Genomic DNA, 19,294 nt, shown 5'->3' with positions numbered 1-19,294 from the left:
ATGGAGAGCTGAGAGCAACTCAGATGTGGAGCTCTGCCTGTCCGGCTGTGTCCCCGTCCCCCTGGGAGGGAGGCCCTGTCTCAGCCTCAGGGCCCAGGAGCCTCGGCTGGCTTTACGGAGGGCTCTTGTGCTTCTCCTCAGGTTTCTATCTGATATCACCTTCGGAGTTCGAGCGCTTTTCTCTCTCCACCAAGTGGCTGGTTGAGCCCCGGTGTTTGGTGGATTCACCCAAAGCCAAGAGCCACAGCCGGCCCAGTAACGGCAATGGAACAGGCCCCAAAAGGACCTCGGGACAAGTCAGGTGAGGACAAAGACCCAGAGGCCTTTCACCAGCCTGGCTCCTTCTGAGGTATCTGCTAACTGGCCACGATGCCCTCCTTCCCATGCCAGCCCCCAGTCCAGCCCTTCTCCCGTCTGCACAGACCTAGTCACACAGGCTGGCCTCACTCATCCCTCAGAGAGCCCAGATCTTCAGAACCTGGTGGTCCCTAACCCTCATTCTCTGCTTCTCCACAGGAACTCAAGGAGCCAGAGTGATGGAGATGGTAAGACAGGTCTCTCAGGGTGCTATGTGGGGCAAACCTGGGACATAGCTGGTTAGCCTGGGGTAAAAGAGGAGAAGGGCCAGAAGTGAATGAGGGGCAAGATAGGCTGGCAGCAAGGGCAAATGTTTCCTGCATCTGGGCTCTGGCTTCCAGCACGCACTCCCTTAACCCCTGAAATGAGAGGGATGGGCAGAGGGACAGGCCCACCTGACCGCCCTGCCTTCCAGAGAAGAAGCCTGGCCCAGTGATGGAGCGCGCACTGCTCAGCGATGCCTGTGAGTCAGTATGGGTGTTGGCGAGGCTCACAGGAGGGAGGGGAGCATGTCATGGGGTACAGAGCGAAGCTTGGAAAGCCAGAGGAAGCCAGGAATGCTTTCTGTGGTCCAGGGACAAGCCTGTCAGGGACCCCAGTGGTAAAACAGAAAGTGTCTGGCCTCACCTCCGAAGGCCTCACTGGGTCTCTCCTACCCAGCAGGGGTCCTAAAGGAAATCCAGAGCACGCTGGAGGGGGACCGGGGGTAAGTCACTGCAGCACTGGGAAAATGTGGGGACACGGAGGATGAGGCCCCTCATGGATGGTGACTCCCTGTCTTTGCCACCTCAGGAGCTATGACAATTGGCATCCTCACCACGTGGCTGTAGGCTACAGGCTCAGCAATGGAGAAGGTAGGGCTGTGGGCACTCCAGAGGAGGGCGGGGCCTGCTGCCAGGAAGACAGTCCCTACAAGAAGATCCCTAGCTGCCACCCCTCCAGGACCCAACAGGCTTCCCAGGCCATCTGAGCCCTGGAGATCACCAGTGGCATGGGTGACTGACTAAGGTGCCTTCCCTGCCCAGGATGCTCCTAACCTCCTGTCTCTCCGTGTCCTTCCACAGCAGAGTGAATGGGACGGCATCCAGGCTGTGAGACGATCACACACTACTGAGGGCCTTTCCAGCCCAAGCAGGACCAGGGGCTGCCAGTGCCCTGGTCACCTTCCTGTTGCTGCTCCTGGCCTCAGGAGAGGGGAGCTCCCACCAGGACCCCCCTCCTGGGCCCTGTCTGTCCTGACCCTTTTATCAATGTTGCACAGTTTTTATTCCCCTCCCCTTTTGTAGTGGGCTGGGTCTTAAATTATAAATTTTAACCACCTCTGAGTAAAGCAGTTTTTAGTAAACACCTTGTCTAGTCTTCACTGGAACAGCCTGAGGACCTGCGTCTGTTAGTGGTTCCATCTCCAGCCTCAGAGAGAGGTGTTCAGAGAACTCCCTCTTTTAAAGTATTTGACTCACCAAGTGCTTCTAACTACCCAGGAGTAGGGGTGGTTAAACAGCATCTAGCTCCCCCTCTTCTTAAGGTCCCAGTAACAGACTGAGGCATGAAGTGCCAGAGTTCACCCTGGAGGAACTAATGGGTTCACTGGACTAATAGAACACAGGTGAGGGGTAACCTCCCCTCAACAGGCCACCCCTGAAAAGCTTTTACCCAGCAGGGATGAGAACTCTATAGTAACAGATTCCCACTCTGGTGAGGACCCAGGCCTATATATGCCGTGGCCCCTCCCCCAGGGGAGGCATAGTCGGCAGCAGGAACAACTGCATACTTGGGCAAGGATCTCATGCCCCTCAGGTTAGCTCTGGACTCACTCTGCAGACCAGCCTGCTGGAACTCAGAGATCCACTTGCCTCTGCCTCTGAGTGCTGAGATGAAAGGCGTGTGCCACCACCACAGCCCAGAAACTTCAGTGTTAGAAAGAGAGAGAGAGAGAGAGACAGAGAGACAGAGAGAGAGAGAGAGCCATCAGAACTAGCTTGGTGGCACAGGCCTTTAGTCCCTGTACTCACTTGGGAGGCAGTCCAAGACAGCCTGGTCTACATTGTGAGTTCCAGGACAGCCAGTGCTATGTAGAGAGACCGTGTCTAAACAAATAAAAAATAATTTTAAAAATGTAAATAAATAAATATCCACCAAAGGGCCTACAGGTTAGCTCAGTGGCACTTGCCACCAAGCCTGACAGCTTTGGGTTCAATCCTCAGGTCACAGAGGTTGGAAGGAGAGAACTGACTCCTGCAATCTGTCTGCCCTCTGATCACACTCAAGGACTGTGGTATGAGTGTGTATACACACACAGACACACACACACACAAATACAACTAAAAATCTACCAATAACCAGGTGGGAGGGGTGGATGCCTTTGATCCCAACACTCAGGAGACAAAGGCAAGCAGCCAGCTGGTCTAGCCTGGTCTATACAGTGTGTTCCAGGACAGTCAGAACTGCACAGTGAAACCATCTTGAAAACAAAACAAAAATCTATCAACAACAACTGGTTAGATTACAGCCATGAATTCATACTGTACAACTGAAAAGGCAGAGAAGCTCTCTGTGTTACAAAACCTCAGGGCCAGGTGTGGAGGGGGCAGAGGCAGACTGATCTCTGAGTTCGAGGCCAGTTTGGTCTACAGAGAGAGTTTCAGGACAACCAAGGCTACAGAACCCCTGTATTGAAATAAATAAATAAATAAATAAATAAATAAATAAATAATAAATACCTCCTAGGCAAGCCATTGAATGAAACAGTATTGCATGCTATTCTCCATGGCAGTATCGTAGCCAATGAAGTTTATCGAAGACGTGATTATTGCTAATTGAAAAAAGCAGTGGGGAGGGCTAGGCATGTAGCTAGGCATGTAGCTCGGTTACCAGAGGACTTGCCTGGAATCCACAGGGCCCTCCTCAGCCTGGGGGAAAAAAGATCCACGAAGGTCTCCTGACTACTGATGGTTAAGTAGCCTTCGGGGCTGGAGAGCACTGGCTGCTCTAGGGCACTGGGATTTGATTCCTATCCCCCACGAGTTTTGGTCCATGACTCCAAAGGGGTGCACTGGCTTTACCCCAGTTCAAGGTGTGTACTCCTATCGGATCCACTTTTTAGTAAGTTGTACTTCACGACAGAAGAGAACGCCCAAGTGTCCCCTTCCCCGTCCCATAGACACAATCCCTGTCTCCTGGACAAGCCCCCACGTAACAGCTTCGCTCCGCCCCTCTTGGCAGGCGGGTAGTGAAGCAGATCCTGGCCTCCTCAGCCTGGCCTCGTGCCAGGCTGACATGCCTGGCAAGAAGCCCTGGCGTCGCTGCCCTGTCCACGGCCTTTGTCCACAGCGGCAGTGTCTCCTCTTTCCTCTGCATCCACTCCACTGTTGGCCAAGGGGGTCAGGACCCGCTGCCTCCTGCATTATTGATGCTACTGCCCAGGAGGGGAGACTCCAGGAGGGGGACAGACTGAGCGCATGACCCTGCAGGAGCAGAGAGTGTCTAGCAACTGAGACCTCAGGGCACCCCTGGGCAGTCAGACCAGAAGGCAAAAGAAGGATCAGGACATTGGGAAGGTAGCCATGGGCGGAAGCAAGGGCAAAGCGCCCCAGCGCCGAGCTCAACCCGGGAGACCAGCCTCAGCCGAGCGGGAGTCCGGGTCCGCCAGCGCCGATGGCGCCCCAAGCCGGGACCGCAGACCTGCCCGCGGCAAAGCCCGCAAGACCAAGCCCGCTACGGAGCTTGAGGCCACCGGAGGCAAGGGGAACGCTGGAGGCCACAGGAAGCCCACCGGAGAGGGGAACCACCGCAGCAGAAATGCAGAAACTGGGACATCACAGGAGGGCCAGGAGAGGCAGGGCTGCTCGGAGCATCTGGGACACGGACCCACAGAGAGCCATGAGCCCGGGGACAGTTGTGCGGAGCACACGGAGGAACAGAGAATCCCCGGGAAAAAAGAGCGGACAGGCAAGCGCGGCCGTCGCAAGAGAGGAAAGGATCGGGGACCTTCGACTCGGCGAGGCCATGGAGAGACTCCTGTCAGGGATGGAGACACGTCCGGCGGGGATGGTGGCAGCTCGTGCCTGGACAGTGAAGCACGCGAGGCCCAGGACAGCAGCAGCCAGGGTGGTGGAGCCCCGGAGCGGCCACCCAAGATGCAGCCTTCCGATACCAGCTCAGAAGGCGCCCCAGTCATAGGAGCCAGCTCAACTCTGGTGCAGGGTAAACGTCCTGGCAGCAACCATCCAGGGAGCGAAGGACACGCCTTGCAGCTCCAGAGCAGGGAAGGCTCGGAGGGGACAGGGCCTCAGAGAGCGAGTGACGATTCCCGGACAGATACAGACTCGAGCTCCGGGTGGGCTGGGCACAGACGTCTCCCACTGAAGATCCCAGGAACCTCAAGCGGCATCCCTGAGTCCCAGGAGACAGAGCTGGGCAGGGAGGCTGCAGCCTCCAGGGTCCCCAGGGGCTCTCAGAGTCCTCGGGACTCTAGCGCGATCGTAGACACCAGTGTCGTCGGGGCGCAGCCCAAGGCTGAGCTGCTGGGTACTGAGCCTGAGGCAGCGGAGGTTCCCGGGGCTGTCCAGGAACTCGGAGAGGTGGCGAGGAAGGTGCAGGTGCCTGCGGGCGAGAGCGACGCGGGAGCCGAAGAGCAAGTGGGTGCAGGGGACCCAGGACCCCGGGACCGGACGCCGCTGGCCGCCCTCGTGGTGCTCCGCAGGCTGCGCCGGAGGCCACCAACAGGCGCGTCTCCCCAGCTCGCCGGTGGCATCCGCGTGGGTCTCAAGGCGCGGCTGCAGCGCGTGGCTCGGGCCCTGGGCTTCCTCGGCTGGCTGCGCCTGCGGATGGAGCGGCGTCGGGCGGAGGCGCGCGCCACGGGCCCGCGGGAGCGCGGCCGCGAGAGGGCGCTCGAGGCGCGGGGCGGGGCGCCCGGGCCACGGCGCTGGCTGGCCTTACGCCTGGCCTGCCGCCTGGTGGGGCTCCGGGGAACGCCGCGGGCTCCCCCTGGCGGTGGTCCGAGCCCTCCACAGGCTCTGAGTAGCTCAGTCTCTGAGGATGCATCAGCCATCGAGGGTCCAGCTCCAGATCCCAAATTTGCAGTGGTCTTTCCCCGGATCCATAATGCGGGGAAGGAGTCGGTCAGCAGCAGTTCAGGAACATCCACGGACGCCCCCACTGGTGAAGGCCGCGTTTCGTCTCCTGCTGGGACTGCAGAGGATAGAGAGGAGTCAGAGGCTAATGGAGAAGGGGTGGTCAGGTCCCATCAGACTCCCTGCTTTTTCCCGTCTGCCCCCAATGGGACCCCACCGGACGAGAACCGAAGCGAAGCAGAGCCAGAAACCTTGGAAGCTAAGAAAGGGGTGCACTGGGCACAGGACGATAATCCCTGCGAAGGTCCAGAACTTGGCGCTGATACTCTGCTACCTCAGCTCACTCTGGAGACTCGCCTGCGGCAGAATATCCCCTGCCGGTCACCAAGGGAGCGGTGGGAGCCAGAGGATGACGCCGAGGCAGCAAGGGAGCGGTGGGAGCCAGAGGATGACGCCGAGGCAGCGCTTGAAAGGGACCTGGAGTTGAGCCTCCAGAAGGACCTAGAGATGGCACCCTTTCTAGGTGCTAAGACCAGGAGTCTCCCAGAGGGCCTGGAAGACATTGAGGACCTCGCCAGGCTGCGGTGAGGGGCACAATGCCAAATCTGCTGCCCCTGGTTCATAGTTTCTCACACTTCATTCTGCCCGCAGACCTTTCAAAATCGTATGCACCCTTACTGAATCAACAGAGGATTTTTGTCTCAGAGAAAGACAGATTTGGAGTGCAAGGTGCCTTCCAAATCTGCAGCCCCGCTCCTTAGTGTCGATTGAACCCAGGGTCTCCTGCGTGTTGGTCTTGATCTATATAACCCCAGCCCTCTTTTATTATTTATTTATTTATTTATTTACTTACTTACTTACTTACTTATTAAGACAGAGTTTCTCTGACTATCCAGGAACTTGCTCTGTAGACCAGATTGGCTTCCAACTTAGAGAGCTATCTGCCTCTCCCTCTGCCTCTCAAGTGCTGGGATTAAAGGCATGTGCTACAACCACAGCCAGGACTGTGTGTGTGTGTGTCGGGGTGGGGGGTGGGGGGTGGGGGGAGATGTAAGCTCTTGAGCCCCATGTACACATGCAGAGGTCAAAGGATCACTTGCAGAAATTGACCTGCCCACCCACAGGTTGTCACAGCCTTCGCAGAGAGTGCTTGTACCCTCCTAGGCATCTTGCCCCCTGGCCCAAGCCTATTTTTACCTTTTAACTTGTCAAAGAATCTCACCAGGTTGCCCAGGCAGGAGTTGAACATGTGGTACGCTTGTCTCAGCCTCCCAAGTCATTGTAATTACAGGCCTCCCCCCAGGGGATGGGGGACAATGGCTGAGCCCCACTGGAAGTGGCACAGCTTGCCTAAGGCTTCCCAGCATCTTCACCCTCTGCCCTGCTGTCCCTACAGGCTGGTGTGTGACAGCTCTGTGCTGCTATGCCTCAAGAAGAGGTTCCACCTGGGCCGCATCTATGTAAGGGGACCACAGGGAAGGGTTGTGGGCTAGATTCCCTTTCCCCTGTGGGCAGGGAGCTCCCCAGCATCCCTGAGGCCTCTCTTTATCCTCAGACAGGGTGTAAAGCCAGCTCTGCTTGGGTCCCCAGAAGACATGCATGAGAGTCTGGTTTGGGGTGCATCAGAACCTCCCCTTTATAGTCTCCTGCTTCCTCATGAGAGCCTCTGCTTTTTTTAACAGACTTTTGGGGGACCCCTTCTGCTTGCTCTGAACCCCCACAAGCCCCTGCCTCTCTTCTCATCAGAGGTCTTGGCCAGCTACCATCCCAGGAAGGCCCCAAACACCACACCGTATGTGACCTTGACCCTTTGACTCTGTGCTTAACTCCCTGAATATTTGTCTCACTGAGTGCCAGGGCCTGTGGGCACATTGTATTCCTAGGGGACCCCAGACAACCATCTCTGGCACCTTCTCATGCCCCTGCTGTCCTCCCCCCACCCCCAGACACATCTTTGCCATCGGGGTAGCAGCCTATAGCCTGTCTCAGAGCTCTGGAACGGACTCCTGCATCCTCCTGGGGTGAGTCCTGGCTAATTTGCTTGCCTGAGCCCGTAGGATACTCTAACTATTGATCCCACACCCTGCTGGGCAGCAGTTCAGGAAGAGGTCCTCAGGATGGTCCTGAGGCCTCCTGAGTGTTGCTATGTACCCCTTCTTTCTGGTTAGTCTCCATGAACCAGGTCTAGCCTCTCCACATTGTAGAAATCACTTTCATATGGTATATCCCTAATACCTGGGCTCAGCGGGGCGGTCCCTGGTGCCCCCTCCCATCCTTAATCCCTTCCTCCTGCAGGGGACACAGTGGCTCAGGGAAGACAGAGGCTGCCAAGAAGATTTTGGAGTTTCTAAGCAGCATAGGGCAGAAGCCGATGGAGGCCAACCGGGCACAGGTGAGGTCTGGCTGGAGGCAACTAGTCATTTCTCCGCCATTTCCTCAAGCCTGTGGCTTTTCATGGATCAGTCCCTGCGGTCTTCCTAATGCAAGGGAGTGGGGTTAGGCCTTTTTATTTTGTTTTTTATTGTTGGGTTTTGTTTGTTTGTTTGTTTCTCTGTGTAGCCCTGGCTGTCTTGGAACTCACTCTGTAGACCAGGCTGGCCTCAATCTCAGAGAGCCGCCTGCCTCTACCTCCAGAATGCTGGGATTAAAGGCGTGTACTATCATGCCTGAATATTTTATTTTTATTTTTATTTTTTTGAAAAAACCAGCATCTCACGTAGCCCTGGACGGCCTAGAACTTCCCGTGTAGCTGAGAATGACTAAGCATCTGATTCTCCTGCCTGCCTGCGCCTCTCCAGTGCCAGGATTACAGTGTGCGCCACCGTGCTCAGTTTCGTGTGGTGCTGGGGATTGAGCCCGGAGCCTCCTGAATGTAATATGAGCAACTCTACAAATTGAGCCACACCCTCAACCCTTTTAATCTGGGGGAGGGGGAGGATATCTGCTAGGACTGACTCCGTGAGGGTTCACACAGCCAGTAGTATAGAGAACTCTCAGTGAGTGGTGGGTACCAAGGCCATCTTAAGAATACATGAGTCTCACCAGGTGGTGGTGGTGCACACCTTTAATCCTAGCACTTGGGAGGCAGAGCGCAGGCGGATTTCTGAGTTCGAGGCCAGCCTGGTCTACAGAGTGAGTTCCAGGACAGCCAGGGCTACACAGAGAAACTCTGTCTCGAAAAAACAACAACAAAAACAAACAAACAAAAAAAAAACCATGAGTCTCCCTAATCCTCATACAGCTGCAGGACATACTGCCCGTACTCGGCAGCTTTGGCCATGCCAAGACCATCCTCAATGCCAATGCCAGCCGCTTCGGCCAGGAGATATGCCTCTGCCTGCAGCAGTGAGTGATGGGGACCGGTGGTCTCAGTGGCACCTGTGACAGGTTACTCTTCCTAGGAGCAGGGATACCATCTTTAGCCTCAGCCTCTGGATTGCCCATTCAGAGAAGTGCTTCTGGGTGTGCCTACCCTGTCTCTTTTACCTACAGGGGGGTTATCGTAGGAGCCTCTGTGTCCCACTATCTGCTTGAGACCTCCAGAGTAGTGTTTCAGGTAATGAATGACCAGCCTCTTGCCCACCCCCTCCCCTTCTCTGAAGATGGGAAAGAAAACGGGCCATAGCCCTCAAACCCCGCTCCCTACCAAGCCAGTTTCTCTACCCAAGGCCCAGGCTGAGCGAAGCTTCCATGTTTTTTACGAGCTGCTGGCAGGGTTGGACCCCACGGATCGTGAGCAGCTCTCTCTGCAGGGACCTGAGGCCTACTACTACCTCAACCAGGTAGGGCCGAGACTCTCAGAGACATCCCCAGACTGAGCCATGGTGTTCAGGACACTGGGATGCCAGGCATTGCGCCTCCACAAGCCTGCTGTTCTCTGCAGGGCCGAGCCTGCAGGCTCCAGGGCAAGGAGGATGCCCAGGGCTTCAAAGAGCTGGTGAAGGCCCTGAGGGTGCTGGGGCTGTGCACAGAGGAGCTGACTGCAGTCTGGGCTGTCCTGGCCACCATCCTGCATCTGGGCAACATCTGCTTCTCTTCTTCAGAGGTGGGCTCTCTTGTGGGTGGGACCACAGAGCACACAGGATGCCCAGTGATTTTGTTTTGTTTTTGTTTTTGTTTTTTTGCTTTTTTTTTTTTTCACCATCAGAGCAGTGATGATGCCAAGTCATTGTGTGTGGAGACTCACAAAGCCCTGGGCTGCCTCTGAAAGCCGGCGGGCCCCTATTGCATAGATGAGGACAGTGAGCCCCTGCCTTCTGCACCCACACCCCTCATGCCATCTTTTGAATTTGACTGTAACCCTTAAGGAGAGCTAACCAAGAAGCTACTGACGAGGATTGGGGAGATTCTGTGACACTTAAAAATCAACAAGAAAATTTAATTCTCAAGACAACACTGTGCCCCAAGGGGTGATGTTTTCCCCCCAGCAATAAGCAACAGAGGGTGAGAGAGAGAGATGGATTAGTCAGAACGGCTCAGTTACTAAGAAAAGACAGCCAGGACTCACACTCGGAGGCTTCAACCCCACAGCCTGGCTCACTGCAGTCCAGAGCACCTCATGCTCTTGGCCCTGTCATTATTTCTTTATTGATTTTGAAACAGAGTTTTACTGCACAGCCCAGGCTGGCTTCGAACTCACAGAGATCCACCTGCCTCTGTTTCCCAAGTGCTGAGATTAAAAGCCTGCACTACCACAGCTGGCTGCTGCTGGCCCTTTGAGTAACGGGCAGCAGGCTAGATAAAGCAAAGCCCTGCCTGTCCCTGTGTTGTCATCACACAAGCAAAGCTCCTTCTGTCCCTCTTCTGTTCAGCGGGAGTCCCAAGAGGTGGCTGCTGTATCTAGCTGGACTGAAATCCACCTGGCAGCCCGGCTGCTACAGGTGCCACCAGATCGTCTAGAGGGGGCAGTCACCAAGAGAGTCACGGTGAGCCCGAAGGGTGCTGGGAAGGTGGGAGGAGCAACCTGGAGCACCAGGAGTATGGGCCTGACACTGAGCATTTCTCTGGTCTCCAGGACACACCCTACGGCCGGGTCTCCAGATCTCTGCCAGTGGAAGGTGCCATTGATGCCAGGTAACCTTGGGGATGGAGGGTGGAGCCAGGTGTCTGCACTGCGCGCAAGGCTCAATTATGGTGCCCGCAGGGATGCCCTGGCCAAGACCCTGTACACAAGGCTCTTCACCTGGCTTCTGGAGCAGATCAGTGTGCGGCTGTCCCCGCCAAGGGAGGCAGACAGTGTGGCCACCATTGCTGTTGTGGATGCCTTTGGCTTTGAGGTCACCCCTTGAGAGGGGGAGGGGCAAGGCAGGCCTATCTCATTCCAGCTCCTCCCTGTCTGACCTGTGTCTTTGCTGGCTCCTCCCGGGACTACTGAGTGGGATCTCCGTTGGGTGTCCCTGGGTAGGGATAGACAGGGAACAGGTCCTGGATCTTGGGTCTTCAGAGTCTGGTTGAGGCTGGCAAGGAATCTTGGGGTTCTCTGTCTACTTGACTTTGCCGTTCCTGAGAGAAGGAGGAGGACTCCAACACTGTGCCTTTCCCAACTGGGGCGGGAAGCTCTCCTGGGTTCCCTCTGGGAGGGGCTGGAGCCACCACAAGTCCTAGAGCTATCTGCTTTGTCCTGCCCCTTGCTGGCTGTGTGACCTCACACAGCTAATTAATCCTTCTGAGGCCAGTGTCCCCAGCGGTACAGGAGGTGACGTCAGCAGGCTTTGCTTTCTACAGGGACATCGCTTCAGAGAGTTCCATCCTGCTAGGCTTTATAGACACACACGGCCACCACCCTGGGCTGGGTTTGTCACCTGCCACATATACCAAGGAGGAAATAAGTGGGGGCTCTCAAATCTTCCAGAACTGTCACAGCTGTGCACCCCTTTCCTAAGTGTTACCCCCTTTTGTAGAGAGGGCTAACAATAATTAGGCTTGGATGTCCCCACCCCCAGTTCCTGGATGGGCACTGTTCACTGCCCAGTGGGCCCTGCCCTTCTGAATGTCCTTGGCGACCACCCTGCCCTGGAAGGCAAGGATTGCATGCACATCTGCTCTGGTGGGTACAGCTATGCTAAGGCTTGAGTGATTGTGTGCTGAAGCTGCAGAACACCAGAGGCAGGCTGGCAGGCTTCCTGGAGGTGGCAGCAACACGAGACAATGGGATTCTGAGTGCCATCAAGGAAGGGGCACCCTGCAGACCCTCTCCGGATGGGTGTGACCAGAGCTGGAAAGGCTCATAATTGGAGCAGAGGGCAGGGCTGTGGAGAGCTGGAGGCAGGACTGAATGGCTAAGGCAGGTCCAGGATGGCCTATAGACTGCACTCCTTTTGACTTGTCGCTCTTGGCTGCAGCCTCAGCTCTGGGGTATCGTTCCTTTGAGTGTCCTGGGGAGAAGGGAGGGGCAGCCATATTTGCCCGGCCCCCACCTCCTGTGCAGATCCCCCTCCCTGTTCACCTTCCCTAGGCGCTGCGGGTGAATGGCTTAGAGCAGCTATGCAGCAATCTGGCCAGCGAGCGCCTGCAGCTCTTCTCCAGCCAGAGGCTGCTGGCCCAGGAGGAGGTATGGAGCTGAGGTCAGGCGTTGCTGGTGACACAGAGCACATGGCCTTGAACCAAGGCTGAAGTAGTCACAGGAAGAACCGCCCCACAAAGCCCCCTTTCCAAGATGGGTGGGAAGGACTCAGTCCTTAACCTCCCTTTACATATGTAAGAGGAGGGTAATCTCTTATGCCGCTCTGTGATCTCGCCCAGCCCCAACAAATGTGGGCTGTTAGTTATCAAATGCTGGTTGTTCCTAGGCGGTGTGCCAGCGGGAGCTGCTGAAGTGGGCGCCCATTCCCCAGCCTCCAAGGGAGTCCTGCCTGGATCTCCTGGTGGGCCAGCCCCATAGCCTCCTAAGCATCCTGGACACCCAGACCTGGCTATCCCAGGTGAGAGCAGTCAGGGACACTCAGGGTCAGGGATGAGGAATGGGAGACCGTAGGTAGCCAGGATAAAGCCAACAAGATATAGCCTGGGAGACTATAGGGTCAGAGACACAGCGTTCTGCAGTCTTGGAAGAAGCATTCAAGGGGAAGAGTCCTATACTCCCACCAAACACTTCAAAAACATTTAATGTTATGTGCCGGGTGTTTTGCCTCCATGCGTGTGTGTGCACCGTGTGCATGCATGGTACCCTAGAAATCAGAGGAGGATGTCAGATCCCCTGGAACTGGGGTTAGGATGGTCATAAGCTGCTGTGTGGGTGCCGGGAGCAGAACCCGGGTCCTCTGGAAGAGCAGCAAATGCTCATAACCAACAGAGCCATCTCTCCAGCTCCTTAGGCTTTTGTTACATTTTGTTTTGTTGAGACAGGAAGTTACTATGTAGTCTAGGCTAGCCTTAAACATCTGATCCTTATCCCTCCACATCCCAAGTGCTGGGATTCCAGGCGTGCTCCATCAACAGCTGCTACAAATGCTTCTCGGGTTGGTAACTGGCTGTCCTGTGTAAACACTCCCTGTTACACATCAGCCTCTGCCTCTTTATATTTGAACTCCTGGAGAGAGCAGACAGTGTTGACTGTCAGGGGCAGTCAGTGTAAGCTACCTCTCCTCCTCACTAGACTGAGCTGCAGGCGGGCTAGGTCTGTCTGAAGAACTTCAGCTCTACCCGAGGTGTACTGGCATTGACGATGAATCTGTGTGTAGGAACCATTCTGAGGGGAAAGATCCAAGGGAAAGATTCAGTTCTCCCTTCCTGGAGCCCAGGATTGCGGGAAGGAAATGGTAAGGGCTGGAGAGATGGCTTAGAGGGTAAGAGCAGAGGAGCCAGGTTCAATTCCCAGCATCCACATGGTGGCTCAGAGCCGTTACTATAACTCCGGTGTCAGGAGATCTGATGACCTCTCCTGACTTCCATGGGCACCAGCCACACATGCAGCAAAGCACATGCACAGATTAAAAAGGAAATAAATCTAAAAAATTAATTAATTAATTTATATATATAAAAAAACTTAGGCTAGGTGTGGTGGCACACGCCTTTAGTCCTAGCATTTGAGAGGCAGAGGTAGGAGGATCTCTGAGACGTCAAGGCCAGCCTGGTCTGTAGAGCGAGTTCTAGTATAGCCAGGGCTACACAGAGAGACCCGGTATCAAAACAACAACAACAAAGAAAGGAAAGAAGAGAGGGAGGGAGGGAGGGAGGGAGGGAGGGAGGGAGGGAGGGAGGGAGGGACAGAGAGAGACAGTGACAGTGAGACAGAGAGAGCCTGTGTCTGTGTGTGTATGTGTGTGTGTGTGTGTCTGTGTGTGTGTGTGTGTGTGTGTGTGTGTGTATGGGGGGGTATAGTGTATAGTTCAGTGGTAGAGCATTTGCCTGCTGTGTGTAAGACAGTGGATTCAGTCTGGGCAGTGGTGCCTTAATCTAAGAGCAGGCAGATGTCTTAGCTCTAGGCCAGCCTGGTCTATGAAGTAAGTTTCAGGAGAGCAGGGATACACGGAGAAATCCTGTCTCGAAAAACTGAAGAAAGAAAAAGAGATAATGGATTCAATTTCTGGATTCTAATGTAGACTCCACCTGATGGGCCGTAAGCACTGTGTGTCAGCACTCACAAAGCACAAGCAGGGAAAAGCAAGTTTGAAGTCAGCACAGACTGAAGAGAGAGGAAGAAAGAAAGAAAGAAAGAAAGAAAGAAAGAAAGAAAGAAAGAAAGAAAGAGAGAGAGAGAAAGAGAGAAAGAAAGAAGACAGGCAGGCAGGCAGGCAGGCTGAGATAGGCAGTACATCTCAGGCTAATCTGGTATATGAGGCTCCATTTTCCACAATAAGTAAGTAAGAATCCCAGATGTCTGGTGGGCAGCTTTGTGGAGTCACAGGAACACGTGTAGGACTCAAACGTTTGGGAACTAAGGTTGCAGGGTGGACACCAATAATAAAGTGACCGTAGGATGGTGATACGGCTTAGTAGGAGGAGGGCTTGTCTAGCGGGCACGGAGCCCTAGGTTCGCTCCCCAGCATGGTATAAAATCAGGTGTGGTAACGCTGTTCTACAGAACAAGCCAAGCCAAAGCACTCCGTCTTGGGAGTTCAGCTGTGGCTCCTTGCAAAAGATCATCCCCAGCCAGGCGGTGGTGGCACACACCTTTAATCTCAGCACTTAGGACGCAGAGGCAGGCGGATTTCTGAGTTCGAGGCCAGCCTGGTCTACAGAGTGAGTTCCAGGACAGCCAGGGCTATACAGAGAAACCCTGTCTCGAAAAAACAAAAAACAAACAAACAAACAAACAAAAAAGATCATCCCCAAGTGGACGGCGAATGGTTTACATTCCCTCTCAGAGAGGTGGAGAGGGTCATAAGATCTTGCCCCTCACTGCACGTGGCCTGGGGAAAAACTAGCATTTATAGGCCAGGGAAGACTAGCGGAGAGGGCTTTGTCTATGCATCTGTGGTAAGGCTTTCTGGAGAAGCACGCAATGGGACGAAGACATTGCCGCTCTTCCCTTGAGAAGACTGTGACAAAGGGTGCAAACCTGTGGTCCCAGCACTCTAGGGGTAGAAGTCAGGAGGGTCCTCCTCAGCTACACAGTGAGTTGGAGGCTAGCCTGGCCAAAAGGGACTGTATCTCAAACCAGCCATGAGTAATGTTGCCTGGTGTCTTTAATCCAATCTTCAAGCCCCAGCATACTGGGTGCAGACGCAGACGGATCAATGTGAGTTCAAAGCCAGCCTGGTCTTCATGAGGAACTGCCCCAAAAACAAAATAAGAGAAACATCTCACAGGTGTTTCTCTAGTCCCTGGTTCACTTTTTTTAAAAATCTGTTTCATGAGTATGGGTGTTTTGCTTTTTTGTGTTTGTCTGAGTACCATGTGTGTGCCTGGACTTGGGGAGGCCAGAAAAGGGGATCGGATCCCCTGGGACTGGAGTTACAACTGGGAGCCACCATCTGTGTAAGGGCTGGGAACTAAACCTGGGTTCTCTGGCAAAACAGTCATTGCCACCCCTAGGTTATATAAAGTGACCTGTAACAGCTTGTGGAGAGGGTGTAGCGGGGACAGTTTTGACATCTGTGTCAGAGCCTCCAACTCTATTTTAACTCCTCCAGGCTTCCTCAGAAATTTCACATCTAGGGCTTGGCAGCTGTGGCTCCTGGGCCTGAGGTGACCCTGACCTTCTCAAATAGTACCTGACTGTTCAAAACATAAAGTCACAGAGAAAGGGAACACACTACAGGGACTCTGGTGCAGACTACTGACTCTCTCTGTCTGATAAGAGATTTGGGGGGACAAATCTCCCCATGTCTAGATTTGGGGGGACAAATCTCCCCATGTCTAGATTTGGGGGGACAAATCTCCCCATGTCTAGATTTGGGGGGACAAATCTCCCCATGTCTAGGTTGTGTGGTGCTGCAGTCTTCAGGAAGGAACAGGGTGAATGCAGGAAGCAGCCAGCAAGCTTATACAGAAACTGAGAAAGTGTGGCTCCTTCTCTTTCAGGCCACAGACCACACCTTCCTCCAGAAGTGCCACTATCACCATGGTGACCACCCGAGCTACGCCAAGCCTCAGCTGCCCCTGCCGATCTTCACGGTGCGGCACTACGCTGGAACTGTCACCTACCAGGTATCCGTTCTTGGGCAGAGAACGTAGGTGAATCAGCAAGGCCATGTCATTGTAGTGTCTGCCCCTCCCAAGATGAGTCACCTACCAGATGACAGCGTCAGTGAGATTCCTTCCAAGACGTGGCACTGTGTCTCCACGTGAGCCTCAGGCCACACCCAGTTCTGAGTGTTAATTATTTTTAATAGCTTCTTGGCTAAGGATGGGGCCTTGTGAACCCCTCCCATCCGTGCTCGATTTTTTTTTTTACCTCTGTTTTTAGTTAATGGGGGGGTGTGCATGTGTATGTATGTGGAGGTCAGAGGACAACTTCTGGGAGTTGGCTTTCTCCTTCCACAGTGTGAATAACTGGGCTTGAACTTGGGTCCTCAGACTCAGCAGCTGGTGTCTTACTGGCTCAGTTTATTATACAGTTTGCTCTCTTAACCACTGAGCCATCTCCCCTGTCCCTTAACACGCCCCCCCTTTAAAAACTCTTTATTTTGTGTGTGAGAGTTTTGCCTGCATGCGTCTGTCCATCATGAGCGTGCCTGGTGCCCTCAGAAGTCACCAGAGAACATCAGATCCTCTAGGGCTGGGGTTACAATTGCATGTGAGCTGCTATGTGGGTGCCGGGAATCAAACCCAGATCCTCCGAAAGAATGGCCAGTGCTCAACGGTGGCGCCATCTCTGCAGCCCCAAGTTGTCATCGTCTTTTCTTTTCTTTTTTTTTTATTAAATAATGTCTTGGTGGTTTTTTTTTTGTTTTGTTTTGTTGTTGTTGTTTTTCGAGACAGGGTTTCTCTGTGTAGCCCTGGCTGTCCTGGAACTCACTCTGTAGACCAGGCTGGCCTCGAACTCAGAAATCCGCCTGCCTCTGCCTCCCAAGTGCTGGGATTAAAGGCGTGCGCCACCACCGCCCGGCTTGATTGTTTGTTTTTGAGACAGGGGTTTCTCTGTGTATCCCTGGATGTCCTGGAACTCATTTTGTAGACCTGGCGTCAAACTCAGAGAGCTTCCTGTCTCTGCCTCCTAAAGTGATCAAACTAAAGACTTGAGCCACACCCCCAGCCCTTGTTTTGGTTTTTGAGTCAGGGTCTCATATGCCTCATCTGGTCTTTAACTTTCTTTGTGGCCAGGGATGACCTTCCATTTCTGATCCGTTTGCCTCCAGTCCCCAAGTGCTGGCTCTGCAGGTGTGCAACACCCGTGCCCAGCTCAGGGTTTAGGCAGTGCCGGGACTCAGAACCTGGGGCTTGGGCGTGTTAGGCAGAGGCTCCTCCAGCTGTGCTACAGCCCTGTCTCTGAGATTGGGTTTTGATTAAAAACAAAGAAACAGCCAGGTGTCCATGCCTTTAACCTCAGCAGAAGCAGGTGGCTCTCTGAGTTCGAGGTCAGCTTGGTCTACAGAGGGAGTTCTAGGACAGCCAGGGCAATATAGAGAAAACTTGTCTCAAAGGAAAAAAAAAAAAAAAAAAAGACAAACCATTCTGAGTTTTATGTGGGGAAAGGCATGAGAATAACCAAGAGCATACTGAAGAGGCAGAGGGCAGAGGGCGGAGGGCGGAGGAGACTTTTCTCTGTGGCAGGAAACTGTTCTACAACACATGCCCCGGAAGAGCTTTACCAAACATGAACCCATCGGTGGGATGAGCCAGAAAGGCCAGGCGCCAGCAGAACTATGTAAAGCTGAGAAGGCCTATCAGTTTCTGAGGCGTGGTGGTGCACACCCAGCCTCCCACAGGGCTGTTCCACCGTCCTCCTCTCTTGCAGGTGCACAAGTTCATAAGCAGGAACAGGGACCGCCTGGACCCTGCCATGCTGGAGCTGCTCAGACAGAGCCAGCTGCAGGTGACCTAGCCTTCCTTCAGGAGCTCAGCAAGCTCTGAGGAGCTAGGCCTTGACACCTGGATGGAGGAATGGGAGGGGGCTCAGTGTTTAGGGGGTGCCTGCTCCCGGGGGATGTGTAGTGGGTGGACAGGCCCAGGATGAAAACAGCTGAGACCCATCTCACCCCACACAGCTCATGGGCAGCCTGTTCCAGGAAGCAGAGCCCCAGGCTGGGACTGAGCAAAGCAAACCCACATTAGCCTCTCGATTCCAGCAGTCCCTGGGTGACTTGGTAGCTCGGTTAGGCAGGTGAGAACTGCATCCTTCCACTGGACCCCAGAGGAGGGGATGGAGGGTAATCTGATCTGTGACTGTCCTCCTTGCACTCAGCAGGAGCCATGTTTCCATCATCCACTGTGTCAACCCCACCCCTGGGAAGGTGAGCTCTCTTTCCCCAACCTCACCCCGCCATATTCTCCTCCACCCCTCCCCTCCTCTGAGACCGTCTCCTCTCAGCTCTATTCCCGACTCCAGCTCTCCTTGGCTGTTTCTCTGGCTCCCAGCTCCCAGGCCTCTTCGATGTGGGACACGTGGCAGAGCAGCTGCGTCAGGCTGGCATCCTGGAGGTCATAGGCACGCGAAGTACCCACTTCCCTGTACGAGTGTCCTTCCAAGTCTTTCTGGCAAGGTAGGATTCCATGGTGAGGTAGCAGAAGCCAACACCTGACAGGGGACAGTCCTAGGTAGGTGATCCTGGCAGAGAAGTGATCATGTGCGAGACATCCAACATTCTTCCCTTCACTGGTCCTTACATACACGCATGCGCACACATGCATGCTCACACACTCGCTCACACATGCATGCTCACACATGCACTCTCACACATGCTTGCTCACACATGCTTGCTCACACATGCATGCTCACACACTCACTCACACATGCACTCTCACACATGCATGCTCACACATGCTTGCTCACACATGCATGCTCACACATGCTTGCTCACACATGCTTGCTCACACATGCATGCTCACACACTCGCTCACACATGCATGCTCACACATGCACTCTCACACATGCTTGCTCACACATGCTTGCTCACACATGCATGCTCACACACTCACTCACACATGCATGCTCACACATGCACTCTCACACATGCATGCTCACACATGCTTGCACACACATGCACTCTCACACATGCTTGCTCACACATGCTTGCTCACACATGCATGCTCACACACTCGCTCACACATGCTTGCACACACATGCATGCTCACACACTCACTCACACATGCATGCTCACACATGCACGCTCACACATGCATGCTCACACACTCGCTCACACATGCATGCTCACACATGCTTGCTCACACATGCATGCTCACACACTCGCTCACACATGCTTGCACACACATGCATGCTCACACATGCATGCTCACACACTCGCTCACACATGCATGCTCAC

At 54.3% G+C, this 19,294-nt stretch overlaps 2 protein-coding genes across 10 annotated transcripts in view; both read left to right on the top strand.

Moving 5' to 3' along the window:
* Positions 1-1,702, top strand: part of Llgl2 (LLGL scribble cell polarity complex component 2) — a 34,178-nt gene extending 32,476 nt beyond the window's left edge. For 7 of the 9 annotated variants that reach the window (XM_028752850.1, XM_028752846.1, XM_028752849.1 and 4 more), the window contains exons 21-26: positions 142-301; positions 517-545; positions 773-820; positions 1,018-1,063; positions 1,150-1,211; positions 1,422-1,702. In XM_028752850.1, the coding sequence (XP_028608683.1) occupies positions 142-301; positions 517-545; positions 773-820; positions 1,018-1,063; positions 1,150-1,211; positions 1,422-1,429 (353 nt within the window). In that variant the 3' untranslated portion in view covers positions 1,430-1,702. The remainder of the gene's footprint in view (positions 1-141; positions 302-516; positions 546-772; positions 821-1,017; positions 1,064-1,149; positions 1,212-1,421) is intronic. The other 2 variants (XM_028752855.1, XM_028752847.1) reach the window with 1 other exon arrangement.
* A 2,218-nt stretch (positions 1,703-3,920) lies between these two features.
* Positions 3,921-19,294, top strand: part of Myo15b (myosin XVB) — a 37,492-nt gene continuing 22,118 nt past the window's right edge. Inside the window, exons 1-18 of the mRNA XM_028752779.1 lie at positions 3,921-6,013; positions 6,826-6,889; positions 7,112-7,221; positions 7,376-7,452; positions 7,712-7,821; positions 8,671-8,774; positions 8,922-8,985; positions 9,313-9,474; positions 10,241-10,354; positions 10,444-10,502; positions 10,573-10,705; positions 11,884-11,979; positions 12,218-12,349; positions 15,894-16,019; positions 17,770-17,847; positions 18,020-18,135; positions 18,220-18,265; positions 18,390-18,514. Of these exons, the coding sequence (XP_028608612.1) occupies positions 3,921-6,013; positions 6,826-6,889; positions 7,112-7,221; positions 7,376-7,452; positions 7,712-7,821; positions 8,671-8,774; positions 8,922-8,985; positions 9,313-9,474; positions 10,241-10,354; positions 10,444-10,502; positions 10,573-10,705; positions 11,884-11,979; positions 12,218-12,349; positions 15,894-16,019; positions 17,770-17,847; positions 18,020-18,135; positions 18,220-18,265; positions 18,390-18,514 (3,809 nt within the window). The remainder of the gene's footprint in view (positions 6,014-6,825; positions 6,890-7,111; positions 7,222-7,375; positions 7,453-7,711; positions 7,822-8,670; positions 8,775-8,921; positions 8,986-9,312; positions 9,475-10,240; positions 10,355-10,443; positions 10,503-10,572; positions 10,706-11,883; positions 11,980-12,217; positions 12,350-15,893; positions 16,020-17,769; positions 17,848-18,019; positions 18,136-18,219; positions 18,266-18,389; positions 18,515-19,294) is intronic.

The sequence above is a fragment of the Grammomys surdaster genome, unplaced genomic scaffold (assembly GCF_004785775.1).
Source record: "Grammomys surdaster isolate TR1022 unplaced genomic scaffold, NIH_TR_1.0 125940, whole genome shotgun sequence".
Classification (NCBI taxonomy): Eukaryota; Metazoa; Chordata; class Mammalia; order Rodentia; family Muridae; genus Grammomys; species Grammomys surdaster.
Note: the sequence above shows the minus strand (reverse complement) of the source record. Positions and strands in the feature narration are given on the sequence as shown.